This window comes from Oncorhynchus mykiss, chromosome 14 (assembly GCF_057628025.1).
Source record: "Oncorhynchus mykiss isolate SJ-2025 chromosome 14, ASM5762802v1, whole genome shotgun sequence".
Lineage (NCBI taxonomy): Eukaryota > Metazoa > Chordata > Actinopteri > Salmoniformes > Salmonidae > Oncorhynchus > Oncorhynchus mykiss.
This window is the reverse complement of record NC_143035.1, coordinates 9,811,347-9,838,237: the sequence shown is the minus strand read 5'-3', so window position 1 is coordinate 9,838,237 and position 26,891 is coordinate 9,811,347. Positions and strand designations below refer to the sequence as shown.

The 26,891-nt window shown below is 42.0% G+C and overlaps 2 protein-coding genes across 17 annotated transcripts; one reads left to right on the top strand and one right to left on the bottom strand.

Moving 5' to 3' along the window:
* Positions 1-769: 769 nt before the first annotated feature.
* On the bottom strand, positions 770-20,570 carry LOC110488749 (transmembrane 9 superfamily member 2). 4 transcript variants are annotated; one of them, XM_090198333.1, is made up of 18 exons: positions 20,314-20,528; positions 16,377-16,444; positions 16,191-16,284; positions 14,909-15,036; positions 14,507-14,636; positions 14,108-14,235; positions 12,017-12,128; positions 11,800-11,879; positions 11,091-11,196; positions 10,879-10,926; positions 10,331-10,463; positions 10,032-10,151; positions 9,722-9,779; positions 9,363-9,522; positions 9,026-9,177; positions 8,753-8,864; positions 8,292-8,463; positions 770-1,786 (listed from the first exon to the last, which is right to left on the bottom strand). In XM_090198333.1, the coding sequence occupies exons 4-18, from the start codon at positions 14,956-14,958 to the stop codon at positions 1,719-1,721; spliced, it is 1,629 nt and encodes a 542-aa protein (XP_090054459.1). In that variant the 5' UTR covers positions 14,959-15,036; positions 16,191-16,284; positions 16,377-16,444; positions 20,314-20,528; the 3' UTR covers positions 770-1,718. The 4 variants fall into 4 exon arrangements, with proteins under 4 accessions (XP_090054459.1, XP_021416768.1, XP_090054460.1 ...); XM_021561093.3 differs by lacking the exon at positions 20,314-20,528 and adding an exon at positions 18,240-18,580; XM_090198334.1 differs by lacking the exon at positions 10,879-10,926 and having other exon boundaries at positions 20,314-20,570.
* A 136-nt stretch (positions 20,571-20,706) lies between these two features.
* LOC110488748 (RNA-binding motif protein, X chromosome) lies at positions 20,707-26,403 on the top strand. Of its 13 annotated transcripts, none has more exons than XR_016486273.1 (11): positions 20,738-20,836; positions 21,482-21,607; positions 21,904-22,010; positions 22,116-22,269; positions 22,400-22,513; positions 22,612-22,726; positions 22,852-22,983; positions 23,068-23,153; positions 25,302-25,393; positions 25,525-25,609; positions 25,894-26,403. XR_016486273.1 is itself a non-coding variant. In XM_021561091.3 (9 exons), the coding sequence occupies exons 2-9, from the start codon at positions 21,499-21,501 to the stop codon at positions 24,023-24,025; spliced, it is 1,131 nt and encodes a 376-aa protein (XP_021416766.1). In that variant the 5' UTR covers positions 20,707-20,836; positions 21,482-21,498; the 3' UTR covers positions 24,026-24,322. The 13 variants fall into 13 exon arrangements, 5 of the variants coding, with proteins under 5 accessions (XP_021416766.1, XP_021416763.1, XP_021416764.1 ...); XR_016486270.1 differs by having other exon boundaries at positions 22,373-22,513; XR_016486269.1 differs by having other exon boundaries at positions 22,373-22,519.
* Positions 26,404-26,891: the final 488 nt, after the last annotated feature.

The following is a 26,891-nucleotide window of genomic DNA, read 5'->3' as shown; positions in this document are numbered from 1 at the left end:
TCTTGAGGAACCATAACGGTTGGTTTTCATAGTACCTCAAGTGAAATTGTTCAATCTAAAGCAAGCTCGTCACAGACCTGTTGGTTACCAAACTGGAGCATGGTGCTGATATTGTGTTACAGTAGTTCTTTTCAGCATTGGTTCTTCTCTGTTCTGAGTGGAAGCCCTTCAGCAAGTGTAATCTGTATGCATGTTGAGAGGCTGAAGTGTTACGTATGAGTGAAATAGACTCGAGTGCTGAGAACCTCAATTTTCAGCTATTTTGTTTAAAAGGTAGTTGACTTGGAGAGAGTTGACAATAGACACTATTGTAAAAAGTACTGTGTGATATGTTTCCTGTTGAATATGTCATAGTGAAACTAAAGTAAACATGTTTTATATGCAGTCCTTATTTAAAAACTAGAGATGTGTGGATTTCTATTGTGCTTTTTTTTTTATAGTTCAGAATTTTCAACATGGTCCGAGGATGTGTTCATTTATAAAAATTAATAAAATGTGAGTTGACAACGCTGAACAGAACTCCTTTAATGCAATGTCAGTAAGAGTGATGCTTTTCCTTTAAAGAGGCAATCCGGCATTTGAAAAACAAAGAGGCAACCCAGTCAAGTGTTTGATTCTTGAAGAATATATGCCTGTATATCATTCATTTAAGTAAAAAAAAAAGAATGTATGTACCAATCCCGGGTTGCCTCTTTAAAAAGGTGGGAAAATGTTCAAATGACATCACCAATTCCATCTGAGTATAGAGAAAGTGAAAATGCAGTAGCTCTTGCCAATGAATCAAATGTATTTATTATTTGTAAAAACATTATCACCTTAGGCGATGACTCCACACTGCTAAAAAGAAAGAGCTGCAGTAGTTTTATACATATTAGTTACAGTAAGTTACCTAATAAGAAATACTGTAATGCATTTGCGTAAACTACCAACTTGCTTCCTCCTGTGCCGTGTGAGATATTTCAAAAAAAATATATATATATATGTAGATGAGTCATACGCTTGGGCTTACATTTCCACTGTTATAGCAAATTAATCTACCACGTGCTTCATAACCACGGTTGCTATTTATTCTTATTTTCATATAAACCAAAATAATAAGAGAACAAACAGATTATATCATGGCATGGTCATTTATACGGTAAACTATAATACAGGCCATTAATGGTTAGGATTCTATAGCCCCAATCAACACCTGTCCAAACAGATATAAAACAAACATTCAACATTTTATTTTTTAAAAAGGACAGTTCCATATAGGTCACATTTTTAAAGTATCAACATTTATATATTCTCATTACAGCAGAGTTTTTGAAAAACAAAACACGTAAATAGATGTTTGGGGTTCTGAGAATATAAAAGCAAAATAAAAGTACGTATTTGATTTAATTTAGAAAGGGAAAATAAAAGCATTCCAGCTCATCCTTCACCACCCACGCCTATGTAGTCGCCCGTTCAATTAGATGTTTGGAACTAACCTGGAGGATCACGGCACAAGTCAAATCAAACATCACTTCATCTTAGGCAGACGGTAAAAGCAAAAAACAACGACAGCGACATATCAAGTTTCCAAGCTTAAAACAAAGGAAGGCCTTCTTCAGGTCTTTTCTGAGATATGGGATGGTTTCAAGTCAGAGTGTATTCAAAGGGCTTCCTTTCCTCATAACGGTCCACTGTAAAAGCGCTGCACTGGGAGAGCAGGGAGGCCTGGCCTCCTTCCTTTAGTCCACCTTGACCACACTGTAGATTTTATTTACAAACCAGAAGCAGGCAAAGAAGCCAATGGTACCTGCGAAGAAAGGACAGGGTTTAATTTCTAGAGGGGAAAAATTGTCTTAAGACACACATTACTGCTGTATACAAATTACACAGTGTACAATACACGCAACATAATACATACAAAGGGTCACGTTAGGACACCGAACTTGAAAAGAAAAACATTGAATTTGTAATCTTGCCAGAACCCACATCAGCCTATTGAAACACCTGGGTAAGGCAGGGAGGTAAGGCGCGTGTGGCTTTTGAATGGGATGCGGTTTCATCGACACAGGGATGATTTTAGCAGTGAGACGTGGGGCGCCGTGGAGCGCAGGGAGGAGGGGAGCAGAAACGAATGAATAAAAACACAAAACTAATGAAAGCTCTCAGGGCGTGGCACTTTAGGAGCATATGCTCCCAAAATAACCCTGGCGTCACATCTTGTAGCCGCCCGGCTCGCTATCCCACTCAGCACCACCAAATTCTCCTCCTTTAAAAGACTGATCAATTCCGACTGAAAGAGGTGGCTGGAAAAAAGAAGATAAAGCCACAAGTCTGCCAAGGCAGTAGGCACCAACCAGCATTCCGTTTGGCAGAAAGAAATCAAGAGATAGCTCAGTTTGTTTCAGCTCCTCTCTGGAGAGAACTCAGTAGATAAAATGTTAATTGGGCAAAATCCCAGGAGATGAAGAATTCGTCAAACTCAAAGCCTGTATCTGACATCTCAATGGGGGCCGTACAAGAAACTCCCGGCTTTAGTTTTGATCAAAGTTTAGAGGAAGTAAAAATAAATAAGAAACGTCTTTTCTTTAAAAAAAAGGCAATTAGAAATAGGGCAGATTAGGATTATTCAGATGAAGACCCTGAGCGGCCGGGGAATGAAGATCTTTTTATTTGATTTATTTTCGGTAGCGATGATCAGCCCTTTCCAATACTGATTATCCCAGTCTTAAGATGGGGTCTGACACTGCTCCAGCAATACAGGCTACTTATTTGGCCTTAAAATGCCAAGTTCCTATGAGGATGTCATCATAAAACCACAGGCCGACTATGGAAAAAAAAAACGAATGGCTTCAGTAGTAGTTTTGTATCGACTTTCCTTACATGGTGTCCTATTTCACATACAGTGGGGCAAAAAAGTATTTAGTCAGCCACCAATTGTGCAAGTTCTCACACTTTAAAAGATGAGAGAGGCCTGTCATTTTGATCATAGGTACACTTCAACTATGACAGAGAAAATGAGAAAAAAAATCCAGAAAATCACATTGTAGGATTTTTTTATGAATTTATTTGCAAATTATGGTGGAAAATAAGTATTTGGTCAATAACAAAAGTTTATCAATACTTTGTTATATACCCTTTGTTGGCAATGACAGAGGTCAAACGTTTTCTGTAAGTCTTCACAAGGTTTTCACACACTGTTGCTGGTATTTTGGCCGATTCCTCCATGCAAATCTCCTCTAGAGCAGTGATGTTTTGGGGCTATTGCTGGGCAAGAAGGACTTTCAACTCCCTCCAAAGATTTTCTATGGGGTTGAGATCTGGAGACTGGCTAGGCCACTCCAGGACCTTGAAATGCTTCTTACGAAGCCACCGTTGCCCGGGCGGTGTGTTTGGGATCATTGTCATGCTGAAAGACCCAGCCACGTTTCATCTTCATTGCCCTTGCTGATGGAAGGAGGTTTTCACTCAAAATCTCACGATACATGGCCCCATTCATTCTTTCCTTTACACGGATCAGTCGTCCTGGTCCCTTTGCAGAAAAACAGCCCCAAAGCATGATGTTTCCACCCCATGCTTCACAGTAGGTATGGTGTTCTTTGTCCTCCAAATACGACGAGTTGAGTTTTTACCAAAAAGTTATATTTTGGTTTCATCTGACCATATGACATTCTCCCAATCTTCTTCTGGATCATCCAAATGCTCTCTAGCAAACTTCAGACGGGCCTGGACATGTACTGGCTTAAGCAGGGGGACACGTCTGGCACTGCAGGATTTGAGTCCCTGGCGGCGTAGTGTGTTACTGATGGTAGGCTTTGTTACTTTGGTTTTATTTGCAAATAAATTCATTAAAAATCCTACAATGTGATTTTCTGGATTTTTTCCCTCATTTTGTCTGTCATAGTTGAAGTGTACCTATGATGAAAATTACAGGCCTCTCTCATCTTTTTAAGTGTGAGAACTTGCACAAATGGTGGCTGGCTAAATACTTTTTTGCCCCACTGTATTGGGTGTGTAAGACAAGGCGCCAAAGAGGGCTGTTACCATGTCAACCCTTTGTCCATTTCTAACTGTTCCACACCACAGTAAGGACTGAGGGAGGCAGCTCTGTTCATCACAGCATTGTTGTGTGTGGACACGAAGTAAACGCCCACATTGCTCTCATGGTACACAGCTATATATTTTGAGTGCCAGCGCGGGGAAGTTGCCATAACAGCCGTAGTCAGGGAGAATCCATGGCAACTGGTAAATTGGGCGCTGCCTCACATCAATTTCTAGGAGACGAAAGTCGCCATCTCTAAAATGAATACCTTTAGGATGATTAACCACAGATCAAGTACTACAAGCAGCAATGCCTAATACGTCCGTTACTTGTTTGCTGATGACCTAAAAAAAAAAAAAAAAAAGAGGCGTGTGCACCGTTTTAACAGTGCTGATAAAAGCTAAAGTCCAGTCAAATGTCTCACTGAGGAGATCAGGGGAGGGCCTGTTGATCTTGGCTAACATGTCAGGTCTGATGAACACTATATGTGCACATACTGTACGTTCGGAAAGTATTCAGAACCCTTTAATTTTTCCACATTTTGTTACACCCTTATTCTTAAATTGATTAAATTGTCCCCCCCTCTATAAAAAAAAAATATATTTATGGAAATATCACATTTACATAAGTTGGATGGGGAGTGTTGCTGCACAACAATTTTCAGGTCTCACCAGAGATGTTAGATCGGGTTCAAAACTGGGCTCTGGCTGGGCAACTCAAGGACATTCAGAGACATTCCAGATGGACAACCATCTCTGCAGCATTCCACCAAATCAGGCCTTTATGGTAGAGTGGCCAGACAGAAGCCACTCCTCAGTAAAAAGCACACGGTGGTCAGCTTGGAGTTTGCCAAAAGGCACCTAAAGGACTCTCAGACCACGAGAAACAAGATTCTCTGGGCTGATGACACCAAGATTGAACTCTATGGCCTGAAAGCCAAGCGTCACGTCTGGAGGACACCTGGCACCACCCCTACGGTGAAGCATGGTGGTGGCAGCATCATGCTGTGGGGATGTTTTTCAGCGGCATGGACTGGGAGACTAGTCAGGATTGTGGGAAAGATGAACGGACTAAAGTACAGAGAGATCGTTGATGAAAACCTGCTCCAGAGCGCTCAGGACCTCAGACTGGGGCGAAGGTTCGCATTCCAACGACCCGGAGCACACAGCCAAGACAACGCAGGAGTGGAACAAGTCACTGAATGGCTGGGCCACTCAAGGACACAGCCCAGACTTGAACCTGATCGAACATCTCTGGAGAGACCTGAAAATAGCTGTGCAGCGACGCTCCCAATCCAACCTGACAGAGCTCGAGAGGATCTGCAGAGATGAATGGGAGAAATTCCCCAAATACAGATGTGCCAAGCTTGTAGCGTCATACCCAAGACAAGGCTGTAATCGCTGCCTAAGGTGCTTCAACAGAGTACTGAGTAAAGGGTCTAAATACTTACATACATTTGGATTTGTTTTTTATTTTTAATGCATTTGCAAACATTTCTAAAAACCTGTTTTTGCTTTGTCATTATGGGGTAGTGTATGTAGATTGATGAGGGGGAAATGTCAAGGGAACTGAATACTTTCCGAATGCACTGTATAATGCACGAGCAGGAACATGGAGGTGACCAGAGAGCAGGGCTGAGTGCTGTTACGCCACAGCTCCTCTGACCAGTTCCCCCCCATACGGTTGAGTGAGAGGGGTTTATGTGTAGAACAGTCAGTCTGGCCTTTCTAGACCTGACAGAGGGCAGCCTTGTCATGTCACCTCCCTTCTCTCAGCATATGCATGAGCTGCTCAGTGCCAGACTTGGCACAGGAACCAGGAAGAGGCAAAGTCACTAAATATAACCGATTCAAAACACTGATCTGTTTCTCTGCAGTATAAATTACCACATTTATACTACACACTATTCCTTTAACATTATGATCAACCATAAAAATGTCCTTTATTTAGTCTGTTTCAAGGATCCACTCCAGCATCAAAGACAACTTAAAGACGTTGCTGGAAATCAGAGACATCTGCAGTAAAAGTTTTAAAAGGTTACATTTAGCACAGTGTAGCTGTACCATGGCCTCATTTCTATTACAGCATATTGGATGACTGTCATTCATATTCCATTCACCCAGTTCAATGTAACATCGATATATTTAGGCTACTACATAACTCAAAATGTCCCTATACCCATCATGAGGTTGCTACAACCTAGCCTATGAAAAGTTTACAACGTAGGTGCACAGGTCGATAGAAAAAAAATGTTTAGTAATCAAGGTTACAGTGACACAATACCGCTTTGCACACTATTGCCTGCATCTAGCTGATCTTGGGTGTAATCATTAGCCCAACTGTTGCAAACAAGAGTTTCTATTGCACAAATTTAGGTATGTTTATCCCCGTCTCATTCAGTTTGCTTCCATTTAATAAATGTTTAACAGAATCGGCAGAATTAATACACCCCTGATCACAGTTCATTTTCATAGCATCCACATACAAACAGCATGATCCCTTTGATCGTTGTATAATTCCTTCTCGTGTCTACACGACAGCGTGGCCACGCACGCATGGGGGAAAAGGGAGTACAGGAGGGGGCTGAGCATGCACCCTTGTGAGGCCCCTGTGTTGAGGATCAGCGAAGTGGCGGTGTTGTTTCCTACCTTCACCACTTGGGGATGGCCCGTCAGGAAGTCCAGGACCCAGTTGCACAGGGCGAGGTTCAGACTCTGAGCTTAATGATGAGCTTGGAGGGTACTACGGTGTTGAATGCTGAGCTATAGTCAATGAACAGCATTCTTACATAGGTATTCCTCGTCTAGATGGGATAGGGCGGAGTGCAGTGCGATGGCGATTGCATCGTCTGTGGATCTACTGGGGGTGGTAAGCAAATTGAAGTGGGTCTAGGGTGTCAGGTAAGGTAGAGTTGATATGAGCCTTGACTAGTCTCTCAAAGCACTTCATGCTGACAGATGTGAATGCTATATTTAGTTATCTATGCTTTCTTGGTTACAGGAACAATGGTGGACGCAACACATCAGGTGTCTGACCAGGCAAAAAAAAAAAATGACCTTCATATCATAACTGCTAGCCTCTACACACAGCCTACATCGTTTTCCCCACATTAGCCAATGTCATAGTCAACATAACTACAAGAGCAGTTACACCAAGGGGCCCCAGTGGCAATAAATTAATAAAACCAAAAGCTTACCTTGACTTGGAAGAGTTCCAGTGTTTGATAGCCATAGCCAGCTAGCTAACATAGATAGCATCCCTCTGAGTAGGCTAAACTAGCTGCATTCATTAGCTAAGTAACTGAAAACAAATATATACAAATATAGCTAGCTCCTCCATTTAAGAAATTAATGTTAAAAACTGTCAACTAAATCCTCCCATGCTAGTAATACCTTATGCTTTCAGTACTAGATTAATTCTCCGATCCTGTGATTGGGTGGACAACATGTCAGTTCATGCTGAAAGTTTAGTATAGTTCTCTAAAAAGGATAACTTTAATGTCTCACTATTTAAAATGTTTCTGAAATTCACTGAGGATGTTCGCTCCTTCTTCCTCTGAGGAGCCTCAACTGAGCTGTACTGCCAGTAAAACCAGAGGAGTGACACCTGTCACGGGGGAGGGGGGGGGGGGTTGAACCAACAAAAGTGGCGCAACACTAGTGCATTCCTAGGTTTATGCCGTCACTGGAACAGGATACGAGTTCCTGCATCCTTGTAAATGTGTACAGGAATGGGCCGAGCTGCCCCTTCTGACGTTAACCTACTGGGATTCTTCAGAAACTAACCAATTCCCATTCCCCATGCAGAAACATAAGATCAATAAAGTTCATATTCAGTTTAGAGTAATTAACACGTTTAGCCTATTTATACATTTGACCCTTTCTGTTATACACATGTTTTACAGTGTTCTGTTTGTGACCTGTCAATATGCAGGTTGATGGTCACTAAATTTGGAGCTGGCTGTTGGATGGACTGTTCTCATCTGTTGATAGTGAATGATGTGAACTGGAGGTACCGGGACAGAGAACACACAGATAGCTACTACAGAGGACCTGTCACTGTCATTCATAAAACTGCAAGCAGCAGCACTCTGACACCCAAGTAGTTGGTGTTGAAGGATGGCCGAGTTTATGCCTCTTAACCATAGTCCGTGAACAAACAATAGGACGGGTCTTTGCAACTTACACATGGTAAATGTTTCATTGAGGTGACGCCAACCTGTTTCAGTATCACAATCAAAACCTGGCTTACGCAGTCTTCCCAGTTCACTCACCTGTGAAGAGGAAGAATATGAGCACCATGATAGAGGTGTAGCCAAAGTAGAGGATGGTGCTGGCGGCTCCTACGATCTGCAGCTTGGAGAAGAAGTAGTGGACGGCGTAGACAAACAGGTAGACGGCCGTGAAGCCGCTGGTCAGGAAGGAGCGCCACCACCAGTGGTAGTCCTGCAGGAAACAGGGCTTAGGTTAGGCTACAGACAGTGGCAGTCTGACTGTAAACAGTCAAACACATTATCATTAGGTAAGTAGTAAGCCAGCAGTCGAAATGAAGTCATTGTGATGTCATTTCCACCCATTTCGCCCACTGGGAAGTCCCAGGAAACTCTACCCTGGAAAATGTTCGTAATGTTATTTCGTAGTACACCACAATCCACATCTCAGTAACTTAACACCTAAATGTTTCAGTAGACCGTTACTCTGAGAGAAAGACCCGTGAACAGTAGTTTCCTCTCACCTCTGCACACAAGTGGAAGTAGCACAGCAGGATGGTGGCCTCAGAGCAGGTGATGAGGAGGATGATGAAGACCAGGAAGAGGAAACCAAACATGTAGTACATCTGGTGAGACCTGGAACAGAAGATTACATAAAAATAAAAAAAACTTTATTACATCAATCAGTCAAACAAGACTCCCAGCTAAGCAGGTGAGTTGCTTCAACCACAAAGATAAGACACACATGGTCGGACAGATGACAGACACACAATTGTATTAGTTTTTTTTCCCCCTACCAGATGCTGTTGAGGATGAAGAAGAGCTGGATGAAGATGCAGCCGAAGGGCAGGATGCCCCCCATGACGATGCCGGGGACAGGCTTGGTGAAGAAGGACTGTTCTGGGATCTGTCTGGGGATCTGGTTGGTTCTCACTGGCTGCTCAATGGCCTGTAAAATGGAGCAAGACAGAGAGGTGTGATCACTCACCAAGACATGGAAAGTTGTACGCAATACCATTTTTTTTCTCCTATGGAACGTATTAATAATCCATCTTAAAGTAGGACTGCTGATCTAGGATCCGTTTTGTAATTGAGATTACATGGACAGAGGGGGAGGTCTGATTTTGGACTCACAGGTTTCTTGAAGCCGAAGTAGGCGCCGACGAAGGTGAGGGGCACGGAGATGCCAAACCACAGAGCTAAGATAGCCACTAGCGTGCCGAAGGGGATGGCAGCCGACGATCCCTCCACCCACAGGATCAAGTTCATCAGGAAGAAGTCTGCAAATACAATCCTGGGGCGGGGTCGAGAGAAAGAAAGGAGAGATGTTAACCTTCTGTACACATCTCCCTGTTAAAAGGAGGAGAGGGTGTCAAATGAATGCAGCTATGGATTCTACAGTACGAGTCCGTCATTGTAAATAAGAATTTGTTCTTAACCGACTTGCCTAGTTAAATTACTTTATTTAAAAAAAATGAGAACAGCCGACCTACCCTGGACACAACAGTGCTGTCAACAGGACATTGGTCTTCCATTTCTCACCACCGAAAGCTGAGGACACACAGGAAAACAAGGGTTCAAATTAGAAGCTGTAAACAGGGCATACAGAATACAGAGACTGTTCAGGCAGAACAGAAATACATATCTAACTGAATGGTTGGATGGAACGTCATGGTCCTGAACTGATAATGACCTGGCTTTAGCATTTATATCGGACCTTTCTAAAAACGCAAATCTCAATTTGTTCATTCACGTGTGGTACGCTGATGTGTGTGTGTGTGTGTGTGTGTCAACGAGGCTTACTCTTGTAGAGGCGTGACGACACGTATCCTGCAGGGGTCCCGAGAAGAACCCACAGCACCACAGAACAGGTCATCAGAGCCCCTCGGTTAGCTGGAGACAGGAACCCCAAGCAGGCCAGGACTAGAGGAGACAAACCTACATCACTACACAGAAAACTCATACTACAGTTATACAACCACTATTACTCAAGTCAAATAAGAGACGGTAATAACTATTACACTAAAGAAAAACCATTCTGAAGACGCTGTAATGCATTGGGAGTGCACATTGCTTATTAAATCTGAGGAAGAGTTACTTACAGAGGGTGATGAAGGTCATGATGAAGATCTGGGTTCCCTGGCCGAGGAACACAGAAAGCAGCATGCCCTTCCTGGGAGGCCGGAACACATCCCCGTGCACCTGCTTCCACCCAGACTCCTCCTGGGCATCCTCCTATTGGGTTAGAGTGAATCACAACCAATCAGAACGGTCAAAGTTATGCACATATAAATTGCTTTGTTACGGATCAGCCAAATCACCAAGAGTGAGTCATTAGCCTATCTTCCAGCTTGTCTAACACATGCCAGTGCAGCAAAAAAAACCACATCAAGACACATGACATTGCCACATTAGTAAATGGCTGTAAAATATGGTGTAGACATGAACTCTCAGCTTAGCCGAAAAGCAGACAAACATTGATGGAATCTTTTTTTTTTTTTTTACTCAAATGACTTGGCGGCTGTAAAATGATGGCCTGCACTACACCATATTTTAAAAGGTTGAAGTTTTATGACGCCTCAAGAGATGGCTCCCAGAAATCACAACACCAATCCCCAGTTTGTGCTCAAATGGCTTTCGATAAGCTTACATAGGATATGGATTTTCCTTGTAGTGATGGAACCTTTATCAAGTCTCCCTGTGAATGTGAAATGTTACAAGGGTTTCATTCTTGTGGGTCGGTAAGAAGCAGAACACACATGAACTTTTGGCAGACAAATCCTCTGCCATGTCCGTCTCACCCATTCACTCTTGATGGATTCATTTGCGTACAATAGAATACAATTGAATAATCTGGTTTACCTGGTCCACCTGGTTATACCTGGCGATGTCCTTGTGCAGGGTCCTTAGCATTATCATAGCCACCATGCCAGACAGGAAGAGCACGATGACCAGAGAGTTCATAATGCTGGAAAGAACACAGGTCATACACAATTAACATGGCTAACAGCAGCAGAGGAGCACCATATTCTAATCTACTGTATAACAGCACTGGTATGGGAATATTTAACGTGACTAAAGTTCCTATCACATTTAGAGCGAGCAACAACATGTTTAGCATATTTAGAGTTTCTGTTAGACATATGAGTTCCAGTGTTCTGTTTGTGACATTTAAGATGTGGGTTGATGGTCACTAAACTTGATGCTGCGTGTTATGGATTAAACTGATATCTATTGATAGTGATTGACGTCAGACTGGAGGTACAAGGACAGAGGACTTACTGATTCTTATTGTATTGTGTGAAACACTGATTTTGTAGCAGCAAACAAAGTCACTACCTTTTGTTTTGACTTCCTGCAAGCTTCTCGGGCTGGTGTTTACAGAACATGTGTCTGCCTATTAGGATATACGGGCTTTCTCAGAGAAGGCCTGTTAGACATTTTCTCTACTGTAAGATTTGGCCGGGGTAGACCATCATTGTAAATAAAAATTGGTTCTTAACTGACTTGCCTAATTAACAATTATAATAAAAAGTATCTTAGGAGGGCTGTCTTGAGAGACCTAACGGACCTGAACCACTGGATGTTGGTGTGAGGCATTGAGACCAAAATGTAGTCCCATCTGGAGGCCCACTTGATGTCATTGTTTTCCTGTGAATGGAGAAAGTATTATTCGTAAAAGAGAATACTTCAATTAACTATGCTGAGGACCACACAAATTCAAAAATGGTGTACTTATATGTGCAAAACAAATCACTGTGGTTAATCGTTCTATGGGTCTAACATACCTCGAAGGTGACAGAGTAGGTGTATGTGATCTTCAAGTCACTGTCAAACTCTCCAGGAACCTCCATAGGAAGGCCTTCACATGTCGGTTTTTCAGCATCAGCATTTTTGATACTGTCAATCAAACAAACATAAAAAAAAAACGTATATCTGGGCAAGCGGAACAGTTAAGTGCCGTCGCTTATTTTTGAATTCAATTCAGAGCATGTCGGTGTGTGTTTGAGGCCGTAGGTTGGAATTCTTCTGAAGAATCTGATATTTATCAGTTTGCCCTACTTTGACACTAGAAAATCACGAGCCAAATCACCAGAGCGCACAGGTGTTCCCAAAGCATATCCTTAATCCCACGTGGGGAAAAATAGCACATCTCAGTATGGCTGGAGCGTAGTTCATAAAGCATGAACCATCTCAGTGACAGGTACATAGCCTTTATATGCTACAGTAATAGGCCTACTATATCTGAATGATAAATGTATATTCATCTCCATCGACCACTGCGTATTATGGCTAGTTCTACAGCCGGTAGTTCCCGGGGGTCACCTATTTTTTATTATGTAGACTAAATAATATTGTTGTTTTTTTTAATTGCAGCTGCAGCTTTTTTTTTTTTAAAGGCCTATCATTCGAATATTGTCGCTTTAAATTGTTTTTATTGTTGCGCACGCGGTCACAGTCTCAATTCCATTCAATTCATGTTCAAGGTTTATATTAATGACCTAGATGTCAGATGTCCTACCTTTGTGGGCAGCAGTCCGTTTTCCTGAAATACCAATTTGAATCGATTGATCAAGTGGTTATAGCCTATTGTTATAACCTGGCATACAGATTGATGCCATATCCAAGTTTTTATACGGCATATTTTATTTTAAATCATTTGAATAGGCTTACAACATCTGTAAAACGTTTTGCTTAGGCCTATATAAAAGTGTCCTGTTGTTCTGAGATATGCAACGTCGCAGTTGCTTTTGTGACAAGTATGCCTAGCCAGGGCTCGAAATTAAGGGCGTCACAATTCTTCTTCTTCTATACATCAAAAACAGACTTCAGGACAGTTCTGGGACGATAGATGCAAAGTTCATACAACCACTGCAAATCCCAAAAGTTTAAAAACGACAAGACTGATGGAACAGACATTGTGCTTGTTAAAATGTTGATACATTATTATTTCTGCACATTGTAGGCTAATGCGCAGCAATGCACACATGGCAATACGCGCAAATGTTCCATAATGCAAGTAGGCCTAGCGGAAAACACCATTCTAATGCGCACTGCACATGATAGGGGTTTCCTTTTTAGAGGCAAATATTTGCATGTGAATTTGCGGCTCAGTTGACAGCCGCATTCATCTATTTTAGTACGGTTTCTATACTTAGCCTATTAAAATACATGTCCTACACAAATCAAGGAACCGTCATTGTTGTGTTCTCTCTCCCAGCTTCATGGTTTAACAGAGGCACATAATTCCAGTCCATACGACAGGCCTACAGTATGCATAGCCGAATCACCCGGCCCTGACCCCTGACCCTTTTTATTTATTTATTTGGGGCCGGCACTGTTGTAACCTAGTGCATTGTATTTATAACCAGCTACAAGACAAAACCCTTTAAAAAGTATTATAAAAGGAGGGTGCTTTCAGTGCTTCATATGCAGAGTTTCATGTGTATACAGACGATTGCTAAAACTTAATTCAAGCACACATATTCATGAATATGGTTTAATGGTTTATATAATTAGGTTTGGACATTTGGAAATCATGCCATAACAATAGAACTGCCAATTAATTTACCTAATGATACATGGTGAATTTACGCCTGCCAGATACAGCAGTGGAAAAAATATATAGATTTTATTTATTTTTATTTAAAGTAGGTGTTTCGGCCTCCTCTTGTGATATGTGGAAATGACACTGATCAACAATCAAATCAAACAAACGTGTGGCAAACAGTTTTTCAATGAGTATAGGACAGTGCATATTCATAGACACCTACTGAAGCGTCGGAGACAATAAGTTCAAGAGCTGCTATTGAAAAATGAATACATCTGCTTACACACACACACAATTTCCTCTGTCTGGGTCTTTCTGAAGTTCTTACCTCTTGGGCTCCAGTGTGGCAGCCACCAGACGAGCTCCTCTCCACCCCTCCCCCTCCCCATTGTGGTAGGTGATTTTGATGGCCACGTGGTTGAAGATGTAAAACGTATTCTTCTTGTTGAACTCCGACTGAAAGCGATAAAGATGCCAGTCAATTACCACCAGATTCCATAGTGCATACGTATACTAAACACAACCACGTACAAAACAGGTCATCATTAGAGCTATTCAAAAAACAGCATGTCTCAGTCAAGGTCCAAACGTATGATGGTGTTATTATATTACTATAACAACACAGCCTGGCTTGAACTACAATTGCCATAGCTTCAAATCTCTGGCATTATCAGATTGATATTGGGCAACCATCCTGTATGCGAGACAACGTAACAGTATGGCTCACATTGATGACACAGGCATCTTTAGCCCGGCCATCGGTGGTGACGAGGCAGCCAATGGGGAATCCAGGATTGCAGTATTTCTGGCTGTCTTCCACATCATAGCACCAGGTGACTGGCATGTTGTCAACAATCCTGAAAACACACACATTTTTTGTTAAATCCAATTAAAATACTCTAAATACACTGGGGGGGGGGGTCACTTGCAGGGTTTTTAGTTTAAACAAATCTGTCTCCTGTTCATCGATCTCGGTCTAACCAAAAGCTGTGCAAAAAAACACAGTCTTAACCCGTTGTATAGGATTAGTGTCATGCTAAGAGGCCCTACTATGCTTGGGGTAAGTGGAATGCTTTCTGTAAAATTACGTACAATTATCTCAACTTATTCATGAGAAAGATTAGCTCACCAATGGTGCTGGTAGTTCAACTGCATTCCTCGCTTAAGGAAGTCCAGCATGTTCTTATCCTCGGGTTTTCCCTTCGTATAGACTTTGGTGCACAATTCCTGGCATTTCACATCTTTTTTGAATGAGAACTGAGGGAAAATGGAGAAGAGAGAAAAAAAAATAACTTTGTAAGACCTACTGGGTATAACAGGAAGAACAGGGCAGACAAGATAGCGTGAATAGCCGGTCTTTCCAGGAGTGATTTGACAACACAAAACAATGCAATCCAATACCTGAAAGCTGAGCCCAGAAGACCTTTAGGGTAATTAAAGCCCAGTGGTAGATCAGACTATGAATGAAACCTGCAAGGAAGAGTCGCTGTTTGCAGATGGACCTGCAAACTGCATTGTTAGGGGATCTGAAAAACCACAAATCAATGACGGGAAATATCATTATACTCTTAGGTAAATTGTTTATTTTTAGAGCACTATCAGTAGAAATGCTACAAATAGGGAGGTTCACTGTAGTGAACATACATCCTTTGTATTGCAAAAGGAAATAGCAAAATTGTATAATACTGGGAAAGATGGATCTGTGGACATCGGCACAATGGAGATAAGGTTAGAATGAAAATGGTGGATTGGCTGCCTGTGGGTGGAAATCCAGCAATTGCAGAAAGAGGAAATTAGGAATATATGTGTAGCCTAATTAGTTAACTACATGTGAGTGAAAATAGCTCCAAGTAGCAGTATTGCTGTAAGTATTATTTTAACCACGTTTTCTCCCCATTCCTGCAACTCCCCTACGGACTCAGGAGAGGCGAAGGTTGAGAGCCATGTGACCTCCGAAACACGACCCTGCCAAGTCGCACTGCTTCTTGACACACTGCTCAATTAACCCGGAAGCCAATGTGACAGAGGAAACACCGTCCAGCTGGCGATTGAAGTCAGCTTGCAGGCACCCAGCCCTCCACGAGGAGTTGCCAGAGCGCAATGGGAAATGAAATCCCGGCCGGCTAAACCCTCCCCTAACCCGGACGACGCTTAGGCAATTGTGCACCGCCTCATGCGTCTCCCACACACAGCTCGGGATCGAACCCAGGTCTGTAGTGACGCCCCAAGCACAGTGATGCAGTGCCTTAGACCGCTGCGCCACTCGGGAGGTGCTGTTAGTTGACTTCAATCAAGCGGGGATTAGAACGTACTCAAACAATTAATAGAACCCAAAATATATCTGCAATATTTAAAAGTGATCTACTACACCCCCCCCCCCCAAAGGAAGACATATTATGATTGAGTTCCACCTTGTATGGTGACGTCTCAATTCTCTCGCCAAATAGCACTTGGCCCAGGTTCTCAGACGGTCTCCTCTCGTTATCATCTTTGCAGAAATCAAAGCTGTGAAAAAAAGAGATGACAATGACTGAGCAATGATCCAACAAAAATAAGAGAAAGTAAAGACGTATGTGCCAGTCAGAGCAACTACTTACACATCATATTCATATGGCAGAACTGATTCCACTGAGTCCAAGCGATTCACAAATAGCTGGATGAGAGTCTGTAAGGAAGGAGAGAGGGTCTGTAAATAGGCAGGCGACAGTACAATGTAAAGGGAAGACATGGATAATTATTGGGTTGTCAGTATTGGTATTGTTTCTAGCCATTTCAATCTGTATCTTTACACACACAGGGGCCTAACATTTCTACTTAAAGAAATTACAATATGTTTTCCAATCCTTATTCTAGCTACAAACTTTACTAGTTAGCTATAGCGTAACTTACAACCAGGCACGGATTACCAATCTGAACAGACTTGTTCGTCAACCTTATGAAAAGATAAGCATTGCATGACTCATGTTTTTCTAGCTAGGTAGCCAGCCACTGAGCAGCCAGCCAGCCGTGGGGCATAAGCTGCTAGAGAGTTAACGAGTTAATGATCTTGGCTAACTAAAAATCAAGTCTAGTTCTCTAACTAGTGAACAATAATTGGGTGTGTAAAGATACATGAATAGAAAAGGTGTGTACAGCAGTAGTTATATAGGATGAGCCATGACTAGAATACAGTATATACATATAAAGTGGTTAAACCGGCATGTAAAAACTATTAAAGTGACCAGTGTTATTACTATGTACATAGGGCAGCAGGGTAGAGTACCGGGTGTTAGCCGGCTAGAACAGTGACTGAGGTTCAGGGCAGGCTACTGGGCTGAGGCCGGCTAGTGGTGACCGTCTGATGGCCTGGAGATTGAAGCGGTTTCTCAGTCTCTCCCAGCTTAGATGCAACTGTATCATCTCCTAGATGGTAGCGGGATGAACAGGCAGTGGCTTGGGTGGCTGAGGTCCTTGATGATCTTCTTGATCTTCCTGTGACACTGGGTGCTGTAGATGTCCTAAAGGGCAGGCAGTTTGCCCCCGGTGATGTGTGACCGCACCACCCTCTGGAGAGCCCTGCAGTTGTGGGCGGTGCAATTGCCATGCCAGGCGGCGATACAGTCCGACAGGATGCCCTCAATGGTGCATCTGTAGAAGTTCAGAGGGTCTTTAAGGGCCAAGCCATATTTCTTCAGCCTTCTAAGGTTGAAAAGGAGCTGTTGCACCTTCACCACGCTGTCTGTGTGAAGGGAACATCATTGTAAGTGATGTGCATAATGAGGAACTTGAGGCGGTTGACCCTCTCCATGCTCTCTTTGTGGATGGGGGCGTGCGCTCTTTGCTGTCTACTGTAGTTCACTATCAGCACCTTCATTTGGTTGATGTTTAGGGAGAGGTTATTTTCCTGGCACCACTCTGGTGGTGGTAATCAGGCCTAGCACTGTGTCATCCGCAAACTTGATCGAGTTGGCGACGTGAATGGCCACGCATTCATGGGTGCACAGGGAGTACAGAAGTGGGTTGAGCACGTACCCCACTTGTTACGTCAACGTTTTGATAGTTTAGCTTGTGAAAAGCAATAATAATAGCTGATAACGCCACATCTGTGTGGCGATGCGTTTTGTCCGAGTGTACCTCCGACTAACTTACATCGAGACGGTAAACATGTACATTCTTTAATGCATTCCTTGTTGTACCTAACTATGTTTGTCCTGTGCAAATGCGTTATTTTTTGGGATGCTGCTCTCCGTAGTACTTCCAACTCATCACCACTTAACTCCATTGTATCGTGGAGTTGAATTCTCAGCTAACGTTAGTTACAATAATAACTTACTCCTGGTGTCACTTGACTAGTTAACATGTAGCTAACGTCAGCAACGAGCTAGCTAGCAGGAAGGAGATAAAGCACAAATGGAACATTTATAAACTTCAATCTGAAAACATGAATATTTCAAAGAACACCACCATCCGTGTTAATTTACCTGACAATCATCACCTCCTTTACCTTCTTCACAAAAGCTCACTGGTGCTAAACCCGGAAGGTAGAATCCTGAACAAGTACTGAAGGCAACTAACGTGAACACAAGTACAAAATCCATGTCTATCCGCGTCTTCATTGTCCCGGTTTTGTTGCTAACTTAAATTCACTCGATGTGTAGTTACGTTTTTAATTATGCAAGGAGAAGTAACGTTAGCTAGCCAACTTGTCAGCCACTACGAAGACGGCCAGTTGAGTTTAGATGGGTAGCTAGTTAGCGTCCAACACGTCGTTTGTGTGATTGTCGTGAGGAAGAGGGAGGGGCGATACGTTTGATTGGTCGGTCTGTCAGAATCTTCTTCTTTGGTTTTATTGGCGAACTACACGCAAAACGTGTATTATCGTCACCAACTGGACGGCGGTGAAGAAAAAAAATCACTAGAAAAGTTAATTCCACTACAGGGAAGAGAAAATGTACAGGGTGGGACCTGAGAGGGTGGGACCGCACGATTCATTAATCCATGTAGCGCCTCAGATGTTACATCTTCTAATCATAGAAATACCTCAGCTGCAGAAACAATGATGTCAATCTTTCTTGACATATTTTACATTTTGCGCTGTGCTGTTTACCATCATTGCTATAAAAGTAACACAGTCCACTTTCTTCACATGTAGCATGCCTGGATCCTGCTGATGACACTCAGCCCTCAGTGCATGTTCTTCCAGACTCTTGTCTTCTCTGTTATTTTATACATCATTGGTCTTCTCGGTAACATCATGTAATTTGAAATTTAGCAAACTACCTAAATTCTTATTCTTCCATGCTTTCAATGTTCTATATTTGTATGTCTTATTTAGAAAGTATGCTGAATATCCCATTACATTAGGAAAACATGACATGTACATAAGAAAAACACAAAACCATCTGGATCCTTACTATCTGGGGTCCTTGGGGCGGTATTACCACATTGAAGTTGACATTTAAAATTGTTATCGTTAGGAAAAGGGCTAGGAGGTTATCGAAAATGCTATCCTAGCCTGCTACGAAAATCACTTCTGGTCTGAACTGTATCGAAGTGGGGTGAAGTTAAGGCAATTCCACAAATTATAGATGGATGTCAATTCTTAGATAAAATGCAATAGCAAATTCTTAAGAACTACTCTTACTTCTGAGTGTTTCTCTTCAACTTTGAAACGGAAATATATACGACAAGATTTCACAATAATAAGAACCAGATACCTTTCTTTTCCTTTATCACCTAAAGCTAAATCAATTATGTTAATCTCAAAACAGTGAATGACATTTGCCCATGTAATGATTTCTTAAGACACATATTTAAACTTGACCACTGTCTTTTTTTGTAACTCTGCTATTCTACATTGTCGTCATTCAGCAGACGCTCTTATCCAGATTGACTTGCAGTAGTGAGCGCATACATGTCATACTTTTTTCTTCTTCTCTGTAGTAGACCCCCGTGGGACTCGAATCCACAATTCTGGCGTTGCAAGCGAATTTTGGCAAGCGACATGCCAACTGAGCCACACGAAAAACATCAGAACATGTTTTCTTCACATGTCAACTCACTAAAACCTTTTGGGATGCATTTCAATATGGTTTACATATAATAATCTTATTAAACCCACTTTAATTTATAACAGTGCCAGATTTGGTTTCCTAATGTAGGATAGAAATTATGCATTTATTTACAATAATTTTATTATTATGGAAACATATTTCAAACACAAATGTTGTTTCTTAAAATCTACCCCTCAGTTTGTAGTATTTTTAAATGAGGTTACATGAAGTCTTTGAATTTAGTCCATTCTAAACAAGCCCTATGTCTTTATAGTAACTTTTGTATTCTGATGCTGCCGCACGGCAAGCGGTACCAGAGTGAGACTTCTTAACAGATCTACCCCCAAGCCATCTTAACAGCTCTAACCCCAAGCCATAAGACCCCTGAGCAGCTAATCAAAGGGCTACCCAGACCCCTATTTTACGCTGCTGCTACTCTCTGTTTGTAATCTACGCATAGCCACTTTAACTCTACCTACATGTACATAATTACCTCACTTACCTCAACTAACCGGTGCCCACGCACATTGACTCTATACCGGTGCCCCCTGTATATAGCCTCGCTGTTGTTATTTGACTGCTGCTGTTTAATTATTTGTTTCCTTTTATTTTCTATTTTTTACTTAACACTTTTTTTTCTTAAACGTATTAAAGCATTGCTGGTAAGGGCTTAAGAAAGCCTCCACATCTGTTCTATTCGGCGCATGTGACAAATACAATTTAATATGATCCCTGATTAGAAAACTTGGTCTTTGTTTTGTTTACTTCTTTGTTTCATTTTATGTTGTATTATTTATTCGTGATTTTTTCTAGTTGCTCGGTCTGGTAATTAGAACAAGTGTTTTTTGTATGTAAAAAGTGCCAATTTGATTGTGAACATTTTTTAATATTTTAGAATAATTTAACAAATGAAAAGGTTGGCAACTACTTCCGGGTGCGTGATACCACGTGATCAGTATACGTTTACCTTCGTCGTTTCGTATTTTCCTGGAGGAGGCTTCGAGCGTGTCGTGAAATTTTAAAAGGTAGGTTAGACACTGCTCACATTTGTGCACAATGCCTTGTCTGTTTTACAGATATTAAACGGCCAACACACTTTAATGTTTTATAAAAATCCGTTGAACGATACATTTATGCACGCACGTTTGTTTTATCGACCAACAGCTAGCCAACCAGTCGCCATTTTGAGCTTTGTTGAATGAATCCACAGTTTCGTCCTCTTTTTATTTTCTTGTTAATTTACTAATAATGCATTTGAACTGACAATGCCCCCACGTGGTTATTTTATTGTAAACTAACTAGCTAGTTTGTAACGTGGCTTACTTGTTTGGAAGCTATTTTAACTGGAAGGAGTAGCCACAAATGTTTGGAAATGCTAGTTAGCTTGTCATTCATTCCCCCTTTGACGCCATTTTGTGCTGTTAAAACGTACCATTCTAGTGGACAATGCTGTTGTTGGTAAACGTGGCATACTTCCAACAACTAACGTTAGCCACCGTATATTTGAATCTAATATTATGCTAGCCAGGATGGCTAGCTAGCTGCATGTTTCGAAACCGAGTTCGGGACAAGTTGTTTAATCAAATATGCCCTAGTCCAAACATGCTCATTTTGTTTTTCTCAAACGTTGATCTGGTGTCTCCATGAAATAACGACTATTCTCTTAATAGCTTAAACCGACCCAAATATGGCAGAGGCTGACCGACCAGGGAAGCTCTTCATCGGTGGCCTGGACACTGAAACTAACGAGAAGGCCCTTGAGAAGTACTTCAGCAAATATGGCAGAATAGTAGAAGGTAAAAATAAATGCTTTAACTCAATCATTTAAAATGGATTGCCCATGCATGGCTAATACTTATGTATGTGGACAGATTCAGCAGTACCAAGCTGCAGTCTTGATTCCTTTAATGGATAAACGTATGATTAAGCAAAGTGTGAGAAAGTAAGTTAATAACCAAATTGTTTTGATCAGCAATAGTTTTGAAAGAAACGCACAATACCCCTAAAAAGTTCTGAGTATCAGTTCGGATTAATATTTTGTAACCTAGTACAGTTCCTGTGTGAGCACTAAGTAGATATTTTTCCTTTCCAGTTCTGTTGATGAAAGACCGTGAAACAAACAAATCAAGAGGTTTTGCTTTTGTGACCTTTGAGAGTCCGGCAGATGCAAAGGATGCTGCGCGCGAGATGAATGGGAAGGTAAACAATTGCATTGTTTTTTTATTTAAATTTTTTAAATGACCCCTAACTTATGTAGATTGTATACATTTATCATTTTAACGTTAGAATCTATTTACTTCTCAGTCACTTGATGGTAAGCCAATAAAGGTTGAACAAGCAACAAAACCTCAGTTTGAGTCAGCGGGCAGACGTGGCCCACCCCCCATGCGTGGCCGCGGTCCCCCTAGAGGTCCTAGAGGATCTAGAGGAGCACCAATGAGGGGTCCACCATCCAGAGGTACCTTTACAGAAGTACTCACATGGGTTGTGGTATTGGGCATTTATGCAAAGTATAAGTTCTGAGCTTGCCATTAATATTTGCATTTCTTGTCTGCCGAAAGACTACTATGATAACGTAGGGATTGTAGAACCCTTTTTCAAAGGGATTTCGTCCAGAGGCCCTCCACCACTGAAAAGGGGACCTCCGATTCGTAATGGAGGCCCCCCACCCAAGAGACATGCTCCTTCTCCGATGGGCAGACGTACGTGTGAGGACCTCTCGACTTTATCACTATGAGGACTGACTAAGCATGTAGTGCCACAAAGACATGATGATTACATGGGATCTTGTTTTCTTTAGCTTCCATGTCTAGGGACAGGGACCCCTATGGCCCACCCCCTCCCCGCAGGGACTCAATGTCCAGAAGGGATGATTACCCATCACCAAGAGATGAATATTACAGCACAAAGGACAGGTGGGTGTTCCCGTGCAAAAAATCTCTCACTACCCATTTGTGGTTGGTTCCACATTCTGAATGAAACTTCTTTAGAAATTTCACATTGCTTATTTACACATCTGGCATGTTTTCCCATTTGACAGCTATTCTAGCCGGGAATATGTGAGTTCCAGGGATACACGGGACTACGCACCAACGCCACGGGACTATCCGCCAAGGGATTATCCCCAATCCAGTTCCCGCGAAGAATATGGGTCAATGTCAAGGGGCTACAGGTATGGTTGACTTGTGAGTCTAAAGATTGTGTAGGTTTCCGTTGGCATCAAAGTGAAGTAATGTTACACCATTTCTTTCACCAGTGATGGTTATGGTGGAGGCCGGGAACCCAAAAGCTATATGGAGCGCCCTAGTGCAGCCTCTTATCGAGAGCCCTACGATGGTTACGGTAAGATTGACCACTTAAGTGTAATGGCAACAAGTTGCTCTAGTCTCGCAACCTGCTCAATGTGGCCCTGGGATGTGGTGACCGTATACGCATCACGAGTCCATGGAAACGCCCAACAAAGCTTCTTGACCAATCGTTGTTCGTTCAACAGTGTCGCAAAGTAATCCCTCAAGGAGTCATGCACACAAGTCTGTTTTTTGGGGGTAAAACGACCCTCACAAAACCACCAAGACCTCACTGAAAAAAAACGTGTGACCAATGTGCAACTCGAACAACTGGAATTCTAAAAGGAAAAAAACAGCTACTCAACAAAACATGGCATGCTGAAAGGGGTTTCATTGCGTATTTTATGTTCTGCCAAGCTTGGATAAATAATCTGCCAAAGCACCTAAATGTTCAGTGTACATTTTTGTTCAGATCCCTAGCATATTGGAGATTTAAACGTGTAGTTGCTATTGATTGTCATTAAGAAATACTCACGGAAAAGATTGGCTCATAACAATTCAACAAAGTGTGTGAAGTGAAACTTGCCAATTACCTGACCCATTGACCCTGCAGGTAACTCACGCAGCGCCCCACCCTCAAGGGGCCCCCAACCATCCTACAATGGCAGTGGCGGAAGCAGTCGCTATGACGACTATGGAAGCAGTTCCCGGGATGGCTATGGCAGTCGTGAAAGTTACCCCAGCAGTCGGAGTGAACCATACCCTCCTAGCCGTGGTGAGCGAATGGGCAAGCAGGAGCGGGGGCCAGCACCCCCAATCGAGAGAGGCTATCCCCGTGAAGCATACAGTGGCTCAAGTCGCGGGGCGCCCCGTGGTGGCCGCGGAGGCAGCAGAGTCGATAGAGGAATTGCCCGCAGCAGATACTGAGATGGATATGACATCAGAGCGATCGTTACACAATGCCTGCTCATTCACTACTTGTATAGTGAGGGGAAAAAACTAGGGATGTCAAATTCCATGGACAAGCTTAGGTTTTGAGCTGTTTATCCTCAGCCTGTCAATTTCTTTTTGTTTTAAGTGTTAAAATTACTTGTTTTATATTTCCCCGGCCCATGTGATACCATTGCCAAGTGATGAGTGTTTATTTTTTGTACATTTAGTGCTGTTATGTCCTGCTATAGTCTTGGATATGGCTTTCATACACTAATAAAGTTTTTAACCAAAGAACTTTCGCAACGCAAATGGATGTTCAGAAAGAGACCAGAAACTGACATGAATGTACACCCATATCCCAGCGCACATCTACAAGTTCTGTCCACTAGAGATCAGTTGAGATGCAGGTAACTGAAGCTTGTAGATTACACTTAACAGTCCTGTACTTTCAGTCAACCAACCGGTTGTCTGAGGACAAAGCAAATGTCACTTTCCAAACTCTTCATCGGTGTAGTTTTCTCTGGATATGGCTCCTTCACCATAGAGCCAAACAATGGTGGCTTGCAACGACCTAACCAAAGAAAGACCCCAACAACCAAACGCAAGAGTCTTTTCAACACGACTGATAGTGTCAACAGCTGGTAAGCAAAGCAAACATTTTTGTTTCTCGTCTGTGAAATTAATTTCATGCCCGTAAATTAGTCTGCTCAAATGGTTGGTGTGCGAGCCACTGGGTGCACCAGGAAATGAAATTAAACAATGGCGTTCAATTTAAATTGTCATATTTCGTCAACCAAATTGATATCAGCAACAAGGAGTTATATTTCGCTTGATAAATGATGACTTTGCCACTAAACCTAGGTTATGGTTCAACATGTAACTTGTCAACAATGTGCAGAATCACGAGATCACATTTGCCGGAGACTTTTTTTTTTTTTTCTCTCCAACTTAAGTATGGCAAATTAGTTTATTTTACTAAGGTGCAATATTCATAAGGTGTCTTTGTTTTTGTGTACCGTGGATTTAATTTTCTTTTTTTAGTAAGTGGTGTAGTCAGCTCATCTTGTCACAAGCATGCCAACTCACAAATGGAGACAACTCGGAAGACCAGCCATGTCCTAACAACCAAACTGGGAAGTGAATGGGAGCGAGAAAATCACATCGGACCATTGACTTATTTTCAAGGGAAACTGGCGGGTTGGGTTATCAACTTTCTGTAATACAAAATCAAAGAAATGGCAGGACACTCATTTATATTTTCTTGTTTCAGGGTGAGCTCTAATGGAGCAATCTTCTGGAACTATTGCTGATTCAAGCCTTCCTGTTGGTTGATGTTGGACCATCGCACAGAGAACCGAACAGGTATGTTCAGCGCCAATTCAGTGATCAAAGAACAGTTTTAATAACCCTTAAACACATTTGAAGAATACCTGTGGACAGCTACATGCCCCATGTTAACTTTGTGAAAGACCATCTTTTCTTCACTGTTTCAGGTACCTGTGCTGGCACTGCTCCCAATTACATCTAATAGTGGCAGGTGCCTGCATGGAAACAACCAACATCATTTACCCAAACCAGGTAGAGAAATGAGACTCCAAAAGGAAGGTCATTCTAATGCCTGGTCTCAAAAAATAACCTTCGAACAGCGAAAATTATACTGTTCCCAAAAGCACAACCATTCATTGCTGGAGTTAAGCAACTTCATTATGATGGTACACTAGAATTGGAATGCAGATTGTTTGGTTTGCTGAGCCACATTTGTGATAGGCATCTCTTACAGACATCTAGATTATAGAATGTTTCCTTGCCAGTTATGGTGGAGCCCATCAGATAACACAATTGTCTGTTTCCTGATATTGCAGTGGAATTGGAAGCACACAACCATTGCTTAGAATTCTCCAGTCTCTCCCAGGTGTGGACAGAAGAACAGTTATTACAAAGAATCGAAAGCCCAATTAACCCCTGTGTAGTGTTCTTGTTATTCACCCAATGTCCGTGGGTCTGATGGACTCACAACATTGTTGGGTTAAAACAATACAGCCATAACAATAGATGTTGAATCAATTACACAAAATATAGACGGCATACATGGTTAATAATTGTTATTTACCTCTGCTACATCACATTTATCAATAAAACCGCTATTTGTTTTCTGTGATTTTTTTGCAAACCAAAAATCTATAACCAAGACATTGGTGGAATAAATCATGTTTATCTTGAACAAATATAAGTGAAACAAGGTTTTTATCACTATTGATGTTTATTGCTTTGACCTGAACAAATTGGAAGGACACATTTTACATACAGTATTTTACAGAAATGATAAATGAGCCCCACTGAACATAAGTAATTAAAGCTGGTCTGCACACCAAGAGGGACAATTTTACTGTGTGTGTGTTGCAAATGTATTTCTTGCACTTGATGCATCTGTACTGTGTCTTCCTGTCCTTGTGTCCACACACACCGCAGCGCAGATTCTTAGTGCTATAGTTATAACATATAGTTAGTTACAACATCACTTACTCTTCTGGTAGTGGAGTTGTTGGTGCCAGCATCCTCCTGAATCCTCATGATGGCTACAGAACCTGGGGACCTTGGGATATCTTGCCTCTGGATTTAAGGTCTTACCCAGCTCCTTGAGAAAGAGCCATCTCTTCTGGAGCTTCCCTCTGCTCCAGATGACAAATGCGTTGTATGCCAAAATGTTGAAGAATGTCACAAGTGGCCAGTGTAGGGTTATTTTACAGCTGGAGCCATGCACCAGCTTGTTTAAATTATCCACCCCTCCTTTTGTGGCATTGTAATCCATTATTAATTGTTTTTTTGATGTTCCTGGACACATTTTTGCCTTTCTTTGGCA